The sequence below is a fragment of the Apus apus genome, chromosome 26, assembly GCF_020740795.1.
Source record: "Apus apus isolate bApuApu2 chromosome 26, bApuApu2.pri.cur, whole genome shotgun sequence".
NCBI classification, from domain to species: domain Eukaryota; kingdom Metazoa; phylum Chordata; class Aves; order Apodiformes; family Apodidae; genus Apus; species Apus apus.
In genome coordinates, this window is record NC_067307.1 from 3980962 (window position 1) to 3997965 (window position 17004).

General features: G+C 48.6%; 1 protein-coding gene across 12 annotated transcripts in view; it reads right to left on the reverse strand.

Annotated features, from left to right (window-relative positions):
- ANK1 (ankyrin 1) overlaps nucleotides 1-16680 on the reverse strand; it is a 56482-nt gene extending 39802 nt beyond the window's left edge. For 8 of the 12 annotated variants that reach the window (XM_051640969.1, XM_051640960.1, XM_051640957.1 and 5 more), the window contains exon 1: nucleotides 15655-16675. In XM_051640969.1, coding sequence (XP_051496929.1) covers nucleotides 15655-15780 — 126 coding nt within the window. In that variant the 5' untranslated portion in view covers nucleotides 15781-16675. Of the gene's footprint in view, nucleotides 1-15654 lie in introns of all 12 variants that reach the window. The other 4 variants (XM_051640962.1, XM_051640961.1, XM_051640970.1 and 1 more) reach the window with 3 other exon arrangements.
- Between the last annotated feature and the right edge of the window lie 324 nt (nucleotides 16681-17004).

The window sequence follows — 17004 nt, forward strand, 5'->3', positions numbered from 1 at the left end:
AGGGCAGCCCTGCTTGGTGTTCTCACTTGCCCTGCAGCCTAATGTGCCTGTAACAGTACATATAAAGATGGGAACAACCACTCAGGTTTCTGGGCACACTGCCTTTGTCCACATCGCCCCTTGCTACCCCAGGCAGGACTCAGACCTTTTGCAGTTCATTGCAGAGAGATCATGAATCAGACAGTCCAGGACATGTCCTGAAGTCCCCTTGCTGTGGGGAGTTCAGGACAGCAGGCTTCGCTCTCTCAGTCACGTTGCTTGAAATTTCCTCCAGCTGAGACATCCAGTGAGTCTAACACAGCCTCTACAGAGGCTAAGCCAGGTTCCTGGAGTCTCAGTACTGCTGTGCTGAGGCCCTTCCAACTGCTCCAGTAATCACATGAGGCTTCCCTACCCAGGAGCATGTGTGGCTGCAGTAAAGACACAGCAGTAACACAGGAGGCAGCCTGACATCTGTTCATCCCCCTTCACTGCTCTCCCAGTCGTGAGGTGCTGTCAGGACAGCAGTGGGAAGCAGGCTGCTCCTGGGGCTGGCAGGAGCTGGTCCCTGTGCTTTGCCCACCCTTCCAGAACACGCTGAAGCCCACTGACCTGCTGCCAGCTTGTAACACTCGCTGGGAGCCACCCCAGCACCACCTGCAAACAAGGGAAGCCTCGATGGAGGGTGGCAAGAATGAAAGAGAACAAAAATGGGACCAGAGAACAGTGCTTCCTGATCAGCTTACACTGATCTGGACTCTGGAAACTTGTGCATGTCAGCAGTGGATGACAGTTCTTGCTCTCAGTCCAGCATCCAATTCTGCATTGCAGAGCAGGACGAGGCAGAATTTAGGGAACAGGCACTGGCAAGTCATTGCACAGGCAGCAGCAGGGGATCCTAAAGTGCTCCCATGAATCCATACTACAGAACAAATCAGGTTTTGTTCTCCCACAGGTCTCCTGCAGCCTGGCAGCAAAATCAGCTCAGGGTTACTTCAGGGTAAATGTATAAAGACAAAATTTAATTTATTATAATGACTTTCATGGTCTTTGCTCCACTCCTGTCAACAACATCCTTTTGCCTGCCTTCCTTCTTCTCTGATGTGCTCCCCAGCTCCTCTGGCTTGCACATGCAGGCAGAGGTCAGAACTGCAGCAATGTAGATCCTGACAGTGGGTCTCTGTGCTGTGACAGCACAAGGAGCTGGCAGGGTGCTCAAAATTACCTTCTTTCCTTCATCATGCCACCCAGCTGTTCCTGAGTACCCAAAGGACACTTCTCAGAATGTGTCACCCATGTGCCTGTCCCCTCAGCAGACGCTGGCTGGAGATGCCAGGATCACCCAAAAGAGAAATGCTCACAGAGCATCACTGAATTCCCAGGGGCAATTTCTCAGCACACAGTAAGCAGGACAGGGCGTTCTGCCAAGGAAGCACAGCTTGATGGACTAGGAAGGCCAGCAGCAGACCCTTTATCCTGCTGCCATAGTGTGCTGCCCAGCTGGACCTATGCTACATTTATACACTGTTCAAAGCTCAGCTTTATGTTTACTCCTGGAAATCCACCCCATCCAGCCTGTGCAGAGCTGCAGGAAACAGAAGAGGCACCTGAGGCAGACATCTCACCATAACAGTGCTAGGCACCTACAGAGGCAATGCTTGAAGCAGGGCTTGCTGCTCCCTTGAGAGCCAGTGGAGAAAAACAGGCATTTCTAAGAGTGTAATTCAGCTGACCCAGTTCCACGTGTGGTGCAGCATGGGAAGGTCCCCGTCCTCCCCCCCAGAAGGCAGGAGTGGAGGGGAGTGCTTGGGATGCAGAGATTGGCATCACAGCACCCTGGGCTGGGGCAGACCATCCCAGCACAGCAAGAGATCCACACGCTGCTGGCAGCACCAGGGACACCTGTGTCTGTGATGACACTGGACAGCAGCGTGTGGAGAGCCCTGCTCTGCCCCAACACATCCAGCAGCACAATCCCATCCCAGAAACATCCAAATCCTCTCAGCTGCTGCTGCCATGGCAACGCCAGAGAGAGGATCCGCCAGCCTTTGATGTGCTGATCTGTTTAAAGCCTGCAAAATGCCATTGAGAAGCTGGGGAGCTGCGTGAAGGAGCACCTGACTGCCCTGAAGATGGAAGACTCTGCAAGAAGCAGGGATTAAGTGCCCTGGCAGCCTCCGCTGCCATCTCCTGCCACAGCAAGTCGTTGCCACCTTGCTGTTGTTTCTGTGCTCTGGCTCACCACTTAGTGGACTTTAATATTTAACATCAGACAAGCTGCTGTTTCACAGGGTAATTTGGGTTATTAATAAAAAATACCCCTTCCCTCCTCAATGATTCAAAAATAAGATGCTGTTACTCCAGGTTATCAGGAACAGCAGCAAGTGCTGGCACCTGAGTACCACAAGAGTGCCAGCCACAGAGCAGTGGGGCCACAGAAAAGCCAGCAGAGCCAAGTCACACGCAGCAGAACACTGTGCCCAGCTCCCATTGCACCAGCAGCAGCGGCAGAGGAAGCCATTCCAAATGACAAACAGACTGTGCAAACCACAAGAAGACCTGGCTGTTTGATCCCCTCTCCAGAGGTCCCCTGCACTGCAAGGACACCTCCAAGCTCAGGAGGCCTGCACAATTGCTTACTTTCAAGGATGAATATTCTCGTAGCAATTAGCACTAGGATTCCCTCAGGTTTTGCAAAATAACAGTGCTGTCAGTGCCAGGAAACACCAGACCCCACACACCACGTGCCCTTACTGAGCTACCAGATCCAAGAAGCTCTGAAATGTGAGGACACAGGGGAAGATCTGAAACATTTCAAGGTGTTTTGTGCTAGACTTCTAACAGAATTTGCTTTACAATATGAAACACAGAAACCTGAAGTAGTTTCCTACAGAGAGAACAGCTATGTCCCGCACTCTGCCATTTCCACCACTTCCATTTTAAGACTCAGCCTACTCCACGATTGCAAAGTGTCCTGTATATTAATTTGCCCTCTCACTAAACTAGTGTTCCCATACCCAGAGTAAGAGGAGGCAGCCTTCAGCAGACCACAGGAATGCTGCAGAGAACTCAAGGAACTGGAGAAACAAGGGACTTGAAGGAAACACTAAGGACTTCTTTTACAGAGAATATTCTGGCTGTGCATGCCTGTAAATGGAATTTTGAAGTAAATAAAAAATATTAATTATTTCTTTTATGGCTTCTTCAAGTTCTTTTTAAAAGAAGAGAGGACCCATTTTCACCTGCCAGCAGGAAGAGGTTGAGAAACGTGTTTTGGCCAGGATGCCCACAGTAGCAGAGACATGAGAGCACACCAGTTCCATTACAGCTGCTTTCCTGCATTACCTGCTGACCATGTTTTGGAATGCAGGCCTTCTGTAAGCCTCCAGCATTCTAGCCTGTTCTCCTACCTCTTTACAACACTTAGTGCCTCTTTGGAGGCACATCATCCAAACAATATGTTTGTATGCATGTTCGTTCATGCTGGTCTTCAAAAACATAGCCTACCATGACTGGGCACACAAGTGATTCTCTGTTGTTTCCTGGCAGCTCCCAATCACATCACTGGTATGTCATGTACCTCTTAATTTAAACACAAAAATTATATATGCATATTTTCCAGGCATTTTGCACCACTAAACAAGCCTAACATTATCCCAGTAACCTGCTGGCAGAGCTAGGCAGTAAACAGCTGACAGCTTGAGGTTGGGGAGCAAACTGCAGTGGCTGCAGCTCCAGAAAGAGGACAAAAAGTACATTACTTGCTGTGTTCAGTGTTTGGTTTTTTTCCAGAAATCTCACAAGACCACTAAAGGAAACTCTGGAACTTCCTCCTCTGATGAGCTGCTTTTTTTTTTTTTCTCCCAGTATGTTACAATACATTATTTCTGTCAAGAACAAATTAAAGGTCCATATGTTATTACTGGGCACCTTCCATTCTGCTCCTCTGTATGCAATGATGCACCTATTTCCAGCAAAATGGACAAGACACACCACCTCTGCATAGACAAAGCCTGTTCAGACTAAAACTCCCAATATGCAATGCCCCTTCACAGTGAATGGACCGTATCTCCAAGCTTCATAAACAAGTTGCTTCACTATTGCAGCTGTGAGCAGAGCCTCTGGATCAGCTTGCTCCAAGTGTCCTCACAGAACTCTTAGCTCTAAAGCATGACTTTCAAGCAAAGTGAATTAATGAAAGATGCCAGCTCTTTGCTCAAATATCTGCAATTTACCCACAGTGTCTGTGGCAGAACAAAGGAAGGCAGAATCCATGTCCCCCACACGACCCCTCTGCTGCTGCTGTTGTCCCATAGTGTGTTGGGAGGCCCCACGGCAAGATGCTACTGATCCCTGCTGAAATGCCAGGAGACACGGAATGCTGCTGCCTCACATTTTGGATGGAGAGAGGGTGATCTTGTCTATGCCTTATTGAGCTCCTGCTGGCAGGTCCAAGAGGCACATCTCACCATTGGCAGGGATGAGTTCACAAGTTTTGAGAAGGAGTTTTGCTGATACAGTACTGATGGGCAGCAGATATTTTATACCTTTGTCCTGTGATACTGCAGCTCCTCTTACTGCAACCTCAGCTCTGCAGCCATTTGACAGGGGGCTTGACAGGAAGCATTTTTCCCAGCACCCAGAGAAAGGGAGTCAGCCTGCTGACCATCAGTTGCTCTTTAACAGGAGCACGTTGCTATGCATCAGCACGGTGGCATGTCCAAGCTGCGTGTAGAGAGCTGCCATGCCATGCTCCACTGAGCAATTCCTGCTTGGACCAAATCTACTGTCACTGTGAACTGGAATGGTTCTGCCAGGAAAAGAGCTGAAGAACAAAAAAGCTTAGAAAATTGTAGCCTGCAGGCCAAATACAGATCCCATGCAGGCATCTCCTAGAGCTGAAATGCTCCCATGCCAAGGACAGTGGCCCACAGATATAACTTCTGTTTCATCATTAAAGATGGAAAGCAAAACTGCTCCCCACTGCAGTAAAAGCAAATCCAACACCAAAAGCTAATTAGGTAAGTTTTCCCTTTCTGAGAAGTCTCTAGCACATCATCACCACACACTCCACTCCCCATGCCCACTGCCAGATTGAGCACTTTCATCCACCACAAGGTAAATGGAGGGGGAAAAGAAAGAGAGGAAGACAGAGAAAAAAACACCCCAAACCAAGAGAAACTCCATGTAGAGATTCACAAGTCAAGGACACTGGGTTATTGAAGTTAAGCATGTTATTTAAGAGCACACTATTTACTCGTATAACCAAAGTAATGGAAGTAATTTACAGTAGAACATTATTGATTCAAATAGCAGAGTAAGAACCAAGAAAAAGAGGTGTCATATAACTACAGCACACAGTAAAAGCTCACACTTCAGTCATCAACAGTGTACAGCTGATTCCCAGGCAGACCAAAGGAAGATCCCTTTTACTCTCTCCCCTCCCATTCAGAAGAATGGAAAAAGAGAGCTTGGATGGCATCTCATCTCTGCCTAAATTTCTGACAGATGCTATCCAGCAGAAGCAAGAAACAGCCCAAAGCAGCCATTTCTCCGCTCCATCACTACAGCTTGTGTGACACCTGCAAAAACAGAGACAACTGACTTAAGAATTTGCCTTGTGTTGCAATATAATTTCACAGTTTTGATACATTGCATGGTAAGATTTAGCCTCTCCCAGCCAACTAATACGAGGTGTTAAAAAGGCTGGTAGTTTCTGAATCTTTCCACATGCTCATAACACCAGCTTAACACTGTTTTTAAAAGATTAAAGAGAGCAATGGAGCAAATGTGACTGGCTGATTTTGGACCCTCCAGTTCCAGCAGGAAAGCCAGTCATTTTCAATGTCCATCCAAAGCATCAGCACAAGCCTCTCTTTCTTCTGAGCTATGGAAGAACTTAGCATCTGCTGCTCAGCAGAATAGTTTCTCCAAGCACAGCAATGTTTGCATGCTAGGACACAGCTCAGGCCTGAGAGGCAGTGCCTGCAGCTGGTGACTGAGGAAGGACAACAAGCTGCTGAACTCTCTGAAAAGACACTGCATGTAATAGCAGCATGTTTGCAGATGGAAGGGTCAAATGCCTGGAAAGCCTAGCGCAGCATTTCTCACAACACTCACCCAAGGCAAGGCTCTGAGACCCTGTGTGACGACAGCTGCTTCAGTCACTCAGAGAGCTGAGCAGACAGCTTAGCCCCCATGAGGTAACAGCACAGACACTACCCTCTCATCTTTCCCAGTATATCCCTTAAAGTAGATGACAGACCTTCAGAGTACATCCCATCCAGCACATGAGGATGCATCTGTACTGCCCCAAAGTCCATGAAAGCACCAGATGACACAGGCAGAGAACTGGAAGGAGATCTAGATGGAGTAGTCGCACTGATAGGTCAGTGCCTTTGCTGCCAGCAGTCAGATATCTGCATAGTGCTCACAGGGGGCACCCATAGAAAGGGGCAGTATGTTTCCTCTGTTCAAAGATGCTCTGTGCAAGTCAGGAACTACACTGTTAAACTGTCCTTAGCTCACCCTACACCTGTCAGTCTCTCCCACAAAACAGCACCTTCTCATCTTATTCTTTGCTTTGTGCTGTAATCAGCAAGTCCTGAGACAGACACAATGCTCCCCATTCCAGGTATGGCATAATGACAGAACTAAATGGACTCTGAATACACTGTGCATTTCCTGCAGAGGATCTGGAAGCCTTAGTTTTCTCAACAAATGATACTGTAAACAGGTGAAAATATTTATGATTCCTTTGCAGAAACCATCAGACTAGTTAAAAATCTAACATAGTTTATACTCTGCAAAGGGTTTCAGCACTCTGTTCTCTGCATTTAAAAGGTTCCACATAAGCACATTAATGCCCTCCACAAGCCCTGAAATTCCTGTCACCACAGTGAAGGACCACAGCCTTCATTTCTGCTTGTTGTCTTTCTGCAGGAGTCTTCTCAGTGACCTGGACAGACACACAGAGGCATGCACGCACACACTCTCCTTTCCTCATCTCTGTATAAATATAGAAACCTAGTCTGTTTTCTAAATGCTCTCCTGCTGCTGCATTCCCTCCCTCCGCCTCCCAAGTCACTGTGAATACCTGCTGCTTTGTTTCTGCTGTAGATTCTCACTGAGGTTGCAACATTTTGAAGCTGTAGCATTAACATAGATCCCTACATTTGCAGCCCCTATATGGAAATGTATGGATCTGGCTTAATGTTTCACCCAGTCAGCAAAATCTGGTTTGCAAATAGGAAAGGAGCTTCAATTTTGCTGCTGTTTGCAGTGTTGTGGCTCGAAACATGACACAGTTCAGCTGTGAAAAGAAATGTGAATTTTCAGATGGTTCTGCCATATTGAGCAGTTCCCATATAGAGTTGTCAGCAACTTCCTCGCACCCAGGAATCTGCCCTCTACTCATCCAAGATTTTAACAAGGCTGGTCTCTCTGATCCAGGGCTAAAATTTTCAGAATCTACCCTCATGGCATTTTGACAGCTGGAGGTGAGGACTACTAGAGAGATACAAGTAGGGCAAAGAACCCAGAAATCTCTGCAATCCTTGACCCATCCTTCCATCACACCCCCAGTGATGCTGCACCTTTTCAGACCAGCACAGAGAGGGTATATTTCTGAAGAACCTTGACATACTTAGACAATTAAAACAAATTAGCATAATTCAGACTAAACTTCTAATTTTAGCACTCTGTAAAGCTGCTTTCCTTTGAGCTCCGATCTAGCTTGCTGTACCTCAGCTTCAACAAACTACAGGCGGTTTCCTACTGAGAATAAACTGAGCCCTGCAGGCCAAGAAAGAACAGGGGTTCCAGAAAGGGCTCTGTGCCCTGAAGGCTCTAGACAGGGGTGACTCCCTGCAGGTAGCAAGTATCCTGCTGGGGCAGACACCTTGGCCAAGGGACCAGGAGCTAAGCACAGGACACAGTTTGAAAGAACTTGCCCCCAAAACAGATTTCTGAACACCACAAGGTTTCAAATGTTGCTCACCTCACTCCAGTACTTTGATAACTGGTGGGCTCACCAAGCACAGAGAGATGCTATTACTACCTGAATAATTCAGAAGCCCACAGAGCAGCAGTGCAGAACGGCACCAGCTTCCCCCAGCAGCAAGTCCCTGCAGCAGCAGGGGCTGCTCTGACCTGACATCCCTCACATCCAGATGCTTGTGGTCTGCTTCCCCTCCCATCACAGTGCTGCATTTCCCTCCTGCCTGGAAATGTCAGGAAAGGATGTGAGGAAAGGACAGGATGTCAGGAAACGTCAGGAAAGGACACAGGCACAGGCTCCGAGAGGCCCTGCTAGCCAAGTACTGCACAAGCTGTTCTTCACTTACAACTGACTTCACTATTTGTGAACAACTATTTACTGGACTTCCCAAGTCAAACACAGTTCATTATATATTAGCTCACATTATCTGAGAGGCCAGGCTGTCTTGGCACCAAATCCTGCAGAGGGAAAGGCAGATAGTGAAAGAAGAAAAAGATAAACACCAGAGAGGAACTGCCACCATACAAATGGTCTGATTTTTCTAATTGGGCCATTTGAGAGAGCTCTTGGTCTGTGCTCATTGCTACAAACCACATTCAGCCGGAAACTCCCCACTGTGAAGGAACATTGAGATCAGTATAATTTCTGCATTGCCATTTTCCTTCCTGCACACAAATACGCTGTGAACCGTCCGCTGCCAACCCTCCCCCTTAATGCAAACACTGCATGTCACCTTTCAGGAAGGGACAGCAGAGATCAGCTCCTCCTCGGCATGCCAGAGCCCTGTTGATTTCTGCAAGGAGACCTTGCTCAGTGCTCCCCATGTTGTGAGAATCCCAAACCAACTTTACACTGGAAACAAAGTGCAAATACTGGAAGCACAGATGCTCCCGTTATAACCAATGCTTGTTGCACTGCAACCTAATAGAAAAATGCTAGAGGGTGATTGTGAGCACCGGTGAGTGAAACTGGACAGAGCTTAGTCAAAAGTAAGTTTAAAACAGTCTCTTCTTCCTGCTGACTCCATACCAGAGAGACACACAGAGAGATGGACCTTCATGGGTTGTGAGAAAAATGCCCCTCTGTAGGCCTCAGACAGCAGAGCAGTACAAGGCACTGTAGCACTGATGCTTTTTCTAAATCCTGACAGCATTTCCAATTGTACAGGACTCCAGTGGCAGGTCAGATAAACAGCATCAGAGGAAGTCATCGTCACACACAGCCCCTGTGCTTCCCAACCCAGCCTAAAGCAAGAGATAAATATTTATTAAGCTTCTATGAATCAGAGGTCTGAATCTCCTGACAGTGCAGCCAGCTGACGTAATCCTCTCAAAATCCTGACGGAACTTGCTTCCCCTACAACCTTGACAGAGCTTGGAGGGTCACAGTTACCTTTTAGTCACACAGGACAGTTCCACATTGGGATACTGGGCAGAGGTGGGGTGCAAATCCTCCACAATTGCTCCATCCCTCAGGAGCTCATGCTTTGCCCCAGTTTGCCAGCAGCTGGGTATACAAAACACCTTCTCAACTTTACACACTGTACATTTACAGCAGAACAGATTTGATGCTGTACGGCTGCTTTAACCCAGCACACTCACAACCCACAGAGAGAATTAAGATGGCCCTGTCATTTGCAAAACCCTTTTGAAAGCCTACTTAATAGCTGGATAGCTAACAACTGAGCCCACTCCTGGTCACACAGTTTAATTCTTTGTCTACACTGACCCACTCATTACATTCAGAGTGGTAAAAGCTAGGGTTTCCTTGAGTCTCAAAGGTTGGCTGTCCTCATAACCCATGCTCCTTCTCCTTGCCACTGCATGGTAGCATCATGTTCCAGGCAGGAGATAGCAATTCCTTTGCAGAAAAGGTGCCTCAGACAGAGAGTATCAGTCGAGACACCCAATCCTGGCTGCAAAAAACTACCAATAGCTGGAGCCTGGCTGGAGCATTCGGTATCCTCACAGCCTCACATACTGCTGATCTCACATGGTCCTAAAGGTATCTTCTTCAGTGCTGTGCCACACCACAAGCTGGTTAACTTCTCGGGGAAGGTGCCTCTATAGTCATTGCAAAGAGAGGCAGGAGGAGTTAAGGCTTCAACAAAACTTGCAGTGGAAGACAACAGAAGTTGCAGCTGGAGCTGCTGGTCTGGGAGCAGGCAAAGAAAGGAGACAAAGCAACTTTGTGCTCTGAGATTCTGAAGGTGGTGTGGTCCTTTTGCTGATGAGCTCCAGCTTGCAGGTTGGATACCACATGGCTCCCAGAAGCCAGTGAAGCCCTGGGCAGCTGACAGCCACGTCACATCTTTGGCAGGACCTGCTGCCACTGAATGAAAGAATCCAGCTAGCCCAGTCCAGCAATTGTACCAGGCCAGGCATCCACGGGAAGAGTGCACAATGGTGCCCAGAAATCCAGTTACCCTAGGAATGTTCTGAGCCATCTGCAGCCCAGATCTGCTGAAATCCTTTTCCCTCCTCTGTCCATCACTCTCTGCAGCCCCTCTAAACCCAGTGCAAGCCGAAGGCTTCTGCTTAGTGACAGCCCTTGTAGAGGATGGCAGGCAAACAGAGAGAATAGCCCCAGTGGCTTCTCCTTGGCAGCACTCCAGCAGCAATTTCTCACCCCAGTTCCTCATGTGCTTATTGCATCATTCTGACAGAGGTGTCTGAATTTTCCATCTCAGGGATCCTAAGCTTGGATTGAAGTTCCACCCTGATCCAGCTCATCTGTGAACAGCAGGTGAGTGAGCTCTTCTGCTTGTCACACAACAAGCACAAGCGTGGTCACCCTGTGTGACTGTTCGATTGTCCTAGTTAGGAATCATCTGTAATTGCTCCTCTGTCTGATTGAGCTTGTGGCTGTTCCAAATACTACTTGACTTGTTCTACTTCCCAGATTTCCCTAGCTTCCTAAGCATGCAATATTTCTTTCCTGCAGAAGCCTTCTCATTAACATCCTCCACGTTGCCTCAATCTTCTCAGAGACCTGCCCATCCAGGATCTAGCCCCTCTCCCAACTCACCTCACACACCTCAGCTTGGAGTTTCTTCTGACAGTTGATAGCAATTGATTATGTTCACATTTATTCCTTATTTGTGCTTGAGAACGCAAGGGGGTCATTCAATCCTCTGTGCTCCCTTTGCCCTTTCCCACCGTTTCATTCTAGCTGACGGAAGAGCTTTCTCTGTCACAGCTCCTGCCAAAAACACCTCTCTCTTTCTTTCCCACTTATTTCAAACCCTCTCTCACAAACCGAATCCCTCCCTTCTCTGGAGCACCCTCCCAGCCTCTCCTGCTGGGATTTATTTCAGCGTGTAACAATGAAGTAACTAAAATATTTCCTGCTGCAGCCTGCAGAAGAAACACTGCACCAAGTATGGGTGCCAGCCTATACCACAGAGAGTCATGAACCCTCAAACCAGTCTGTGAGCTGTTTCCAGAAAATAAACAACTAGAAAAGGCAAGGAGTTTTATGCAGAAAGCTTTTTATGACAAAAAATTTTCTTTTACCATTCAAGACTGCATTGTGTGAAATGCTCTACAAATCCGTAACAAGAGACTGTCTTACCTTAGATACTTGCAAGACAAAGAAACTAGGCAGGAATGGAAAGTTTGCTCTTCATTATCCACCCAGAAAAATGAAGAAAAAGAAGTAGTAAATTCAGGCAGCCTTGTCCTTTATTATTTAGATGCCCAAGCAAAACTTACCCTGAGTGTACTGAGAGGACTGTACTGTATCACACCTTTCACACTAATAATTTATCATTTAAACACTTACAGCAACTACAGGAATTTCCTTCTGAGCATTTGGTTAGATAGTTATTTAATCCAGTAGCCACAGTTATGCTGCACACAGACTGCACATGCTCTCACATGTGCACTTGAGTTCTTTGGACACTATTAGCAGTGCTGCTGTTACTGAAGTGCTATTGGTCATAGTTGCTGCATGGCACTCTTGTCATAGATGTTTTAAAGGTTCCAGCTTCCTGCTCCAAAGGAGCACTTCCCCACTTGCCAACTAACGGCTGGTGTCTGCCTCGTTGTACTTCTCGGATGAAGGTCTCTGCCCCTCTTCATGCTTGACTGCATATTTGGTTGAATTTGGTACCAGAATAAGTATACTTAAATAGGAAGAATTATTTTCATTAAAGTTTTGTAGGTTTTTTTTAAATTTATTAATCCTAGTCAAAGCTTGCCAGACTGCAAGGCACTGCAGGCACTGGCAATCTTGAGGGCACTTGATTCAGCTTCAAGACGCCTGTAGATACATGTCTGAAACAAAGGGTGAGCCAAGCACTCTGGGCCCCGTTTGGGGGCTAAGCATTTTGGGCCCTTTCTGACAACTCATTTGATCAGGTCTACTAATGCTTACAGAATTCCTGGAAAGGGATTTGGTCAATCTTCTACCTTTAATACATAACCACAACAAGAAGCCACGTACAAATTAAAAAAACCCCTTGGTAGCCATGTGTTCACATAACAAGTTTACAGACCTTCCTCACAAATAGTGTCAAAACATCACATTCTCACAATGTGTTGTGCTGCTCCCTACTAATCTTGCAGAAGGCAGGACTGTATCTTTGAAGTGTTCTGCATGATATCCAAGTGAGGGCTTTCTGCCTCCCAAGGTAGCCTGACCAAAACACACCTGCAGTGAAAGGAAGGATGCATTCTTGACCATCACTACCTCCCAGAGCCACAAAAAACAGACAGAAAGCTGTGTCCAAAGCCCAGATAGTGCTACCACCTGACACCTCTTGGCTCCCAGTCCAGCTGGCCACAGTATAGACTCCACATGCAGTCCAGCAGCTGTAACTAAGTGACTCTGGTCCTCTGTCAACCGACTGTTTGCCGTCTAAGCAAAATGCACAGAGATTTGAAGCTAGGGTACTATGCAGGAATAGCAAGAAGCCAACCCAGATAATGCCTGGCAAATTCTCTAATGACAGTGAACTTCTATTATTCACTTCACACCCTCCTTTGCTCACAGGCTGCTCTGTCACACCTGCCTGTCAGAAGGGCACCCTGAAAAGCCACCAACACATTCTGCTAGAGCTCGTAATTCCTCACAATTCAGCACCTGCACTAAACATGGGAATGGACTGGACTATTGAAAGCTTTCCTCCCTGGGGTCCTCTTCAGGCTGAGGCAACCTCCAGCCATGCTGCAGTGCCCACGGAGCAGGAGCACTCTTCAGGACCTGTCTGGCTGTTTAAAGCACAGCTCAGCCCAAAACACAAGTGTGGCTATGCTGCATGAGGAGCAGGTGAGTAACCAGTTACCATTCCCCAAATCCTTGATGCAGCTCCTGTCAAATGAAACATAAGTTCTCATCATCTGAGTTACAAAGTTTGGGAGCAGAGAACACTGAAGAAGTGACAAGGTTATACACCTGAACTGTCCTTATGCTGAGAGACAAATGAGAGACACAGCACAAAATGGGCAGGACAAGGTCGATCCGGTTCTCATTACATGCACTTAATACAAAATCCAAGAAATTGGCATGAAAGCTAAAAAGCAACAAATATAATAATGGTCCAAGGAGAAGGGTTTTGGGCAACACAGAATTAAACAACAGAACTCAGTGCCTCCAAGCATCACAGGACAGAAGGTTCCCGCAGGATGAAACCGCGCAGCTCCCGGGGCACACCCGGCCACACAAACACGTCTGGAAGTGCTGAAGCCTACCAAGCTCTCATGCCCCGAGACACGCCCGCTCGCACGGGCCTCGTCCCGCTCAGCTCCGGGGCCGCAGGTGACCCCCTCGCCTCGCGGCGCGCAGGGCGGGAACGGCGCGCGCCGGCACGGCCGGGCTGCTGACAGGACTCGTGACGGGCACCCACACCCGGCCTCCTGCTGCTCTCTGCCGGCACAGAGCCCTCCCGGGCCGCCCTGCACAGATGGCCTGGCATTAAGAGCAAACAAACGTCCTGACAGCCAGCTTTGGCCCGCAGAGGAGCAGGAGGGTGAAGAGGGGCCCGGGCACCCAGCTGCGGTAGGCCGGCCTCCCCTGCCCGGGTGCTGCCTGAAGTCACCTTGCAGGAAGGGACAGCAGAGATCAGCTCCTCCTCGGCGTGCCAGGGCCCTGCTGAGTTCTGCAAGGAGACCTTGCTGAGTGCTCCCCATGTTGTGAGAATCACAAAGAATGTCCTACAAAAGGCTTGTTTAAGGTGGATCCCATTCCAGGCATCAGGCCCCTCTGGGAGTGCTCAGTGGTGCTTCTCCAGCTCACTCACTTCCCTGAGTGTCTCTTGGCAGCCAGTGTGACTCAGGTCTCTCACAAGGAGCTGGGGAGAAGGTGCCCACTCTAGTACCTTCCACATGAGGAAGTCCAGACACTTTGGAGGTATCTTTGGATCTCTCAACCATCACCAAGACACACGTATACTGTGCTCCTGGGAGGGGGTGCCAGAAAGGAAGAGGATGATTTTCTCAAAGACTCATGGAGTGAGCCTGCACAAGAACCAGGTATGAATTCTAGGAATTCCAGTGTCCAGAACTAGGGTGGACAGGCTGACCTAGCTGCATCCCAGCAGTGTGGCAGGAACAAAAAAAGTCTGAGGGCTGGTTAGCAGTGCCTGTTCCTAGCATCTCATCAAGACTCCTCTTTCAGGACTCTTAAGGGCACAGCTAATGAGGTGCTCCAAGCAGTAGAGCTCTGCTGTGAGGCTCTTGCTTAGAAGGGGTACATGGAGGTCTCCAAGCCTTTTGCTAAAGGCAGAGGAGAAGCCCACCTCAGACATCCCCATATTGCAACCTGCTCTTGCATATATCCTTGATTACCCTTGGTTTCACCTCTCTCCTCACTGCCTTTCTACATTGGTGCATGGCACATATACCCTCAGACCCTGCTGGGGCAAGACCATTCAGTTCAAGAGGTCTTCAAGGGGCAGCAAAGCTATCTTAGCAACATGCCTGCTCCTGCAGGAAGCTGGCAGCAAGAAAAAACTGGTAGTGATTTTCCAGAGAGGAGCTACGGCTTGGAACAGCAGGCAGACTCAGGGCTCCTGCGTGCCAGTGTCAGCAGAGGGAAGGACACCAGGCAGCAAGCTCTTGACCCTCCTCTCACCTGCTGCCAGCAAGTAAGATGCCTTTGCTGCTAGGGCTGACCTGCGTCCCACTCACAAATACTGTCTGCTCTAAGCAGCAGAACTAACAGTCCCCTACACAAAACTGCTTTCTCCCACTGTACTCTGGTTTCAGTGTTCTGGCAGAGATCAAGCAGGGCATGGAGAAGACATCAAAACTGCACATTCACTAGACAATGGAGTGGGGGTCTCTTGCCCCTCTGCTCTGCAGACACAGAGCAACTCTGGGAAACTGTATGGAGCTAGAAGCTAGCAATTTTATCAAATCTGTTACTGGGCTGAGTGAGTCTCTTTAGCTGCCTTGACAAACCCCTCACTTCCTTTCTCCCTTCACCAGGCTTTTTTAATATCCCCTCTCCCTAAGCTGGCAGGGCAAACAGCAGGTTCCTGGCCCCCAAAGTTGTCCTGTTTGGCAGACTATTTGTTGTGCTGACTGCACGTAGATTTGTACAGGGACCAGACTGCCCCTCTGTCATCTCTACCCCATCCCTACCCCCTGTCCCATGCCCCAAAACACAAACAGCACTCACTGCCACGAGCACAGGTATCTGGATATGGGGCTGCTTGCCCCAGTGCCACTGACCTTTTTCTTTCTGTCCCGAGAGCGGTTCCTGCGCTTGCGATTGGATTCTTCCTTCTCCTTCTGCTCCTGCAGAGCCTGAGCCTCAATATCTTTGATTTTCTTCAGCTGCTTAGCTGCTTGAGCCATGGCCGGTCAGACTGCAGTTCCCTCGAGCTCTCACTTGCACCTTCCACACAGCACCCTCCAATTCCTGGTCAGGAAAGTCCCTTCCTCTAGCTCAAATGCTGTCGACCCAGATGAGTGTGAAACCAGTAATGAGAGGAAAATAGAAAGCAGTCAGCAAGCCCCAAAGGGCAGCTGATGTCTCCAGCTAATTGCTAGATGGAGTCTGAGACACCTTTATAAAGCATTAATAATCCAAAATCCAGCTGTTCCAGAGGTTCTGTGCACCATTGCAGCAGCCCCTGACTGTGTTGGCACATCATGCAGAATCCTCCTTGGTGGGACAGGACACCCGGCTGGTGCTGTGCTCTCTCCTCACTGTCTTTCCTGCAGTACGAGAAGAAATGTAGGCAGTCAGCCACAGGAAGCAAAATAACTCTCAGCAATTAATGCATGATGATAACAGAGAAGCAGTAGAAAAGGAGGTTGATGCATTTCATCCCGACTTTTGGGTTCCCTGTAGCAATACATGGAGAACTGTAACCTGCATGTAGTCAGGCAGTGGCTTTACCACTGCAGTGCTGCTGAGGCAGGCACATATTCCAGTCTCTCCAGTTTTCTTCCTCTCAGTCACTCTCTGTGCAGCAGCCGCATCACTCACTCACTCTCTAGGTTATGATTCCAGCTCCTTTCAAGGGGAGCAATAGGGAATTGCTGCATCTGTTAGGAGGCAGGCAGCATCCCTGCTCAGATAACAGCCGATACTGCAAAGGATGTGCCAAGTACTGGAGCAAAGTGCAGCTTAACAGCATCCTTTCCTCCTCGCATCTCTCCACAGTGAGCAGCAAGGGGAGGGGAGGGATCTTGGCTGTGAATGGGAGACAGAAACCAAGGGCTCAGTCTGCTCTTTGACTACACTGAGAAGTAAACCAGAGCTACCAGCTACTGCCTATAAAGGCATCGCCAGAGCTCAGGACCCCTCTGAGGATCCCCAGTCGATGCTCCCAGAGAGTCTGCCACCCCTTCTACACACACATTCATACATTTCACCTGCAGCTACCTTCCAAAGCCACAAGCAAGTCCATGTTGGAAGCCGGGAGTCAGGTCCGGAGGTGTAACTCCTGTTCCTGCACACAACACCACTCTGTGAGTGGGGCAGGATGGAACTGGGGTGGACCTTTTGGTGATGACCATAACATGACCTGCAGCAAGGTGTGCTTTACTGTTCAGGCACTTCTGAGCAGCCCT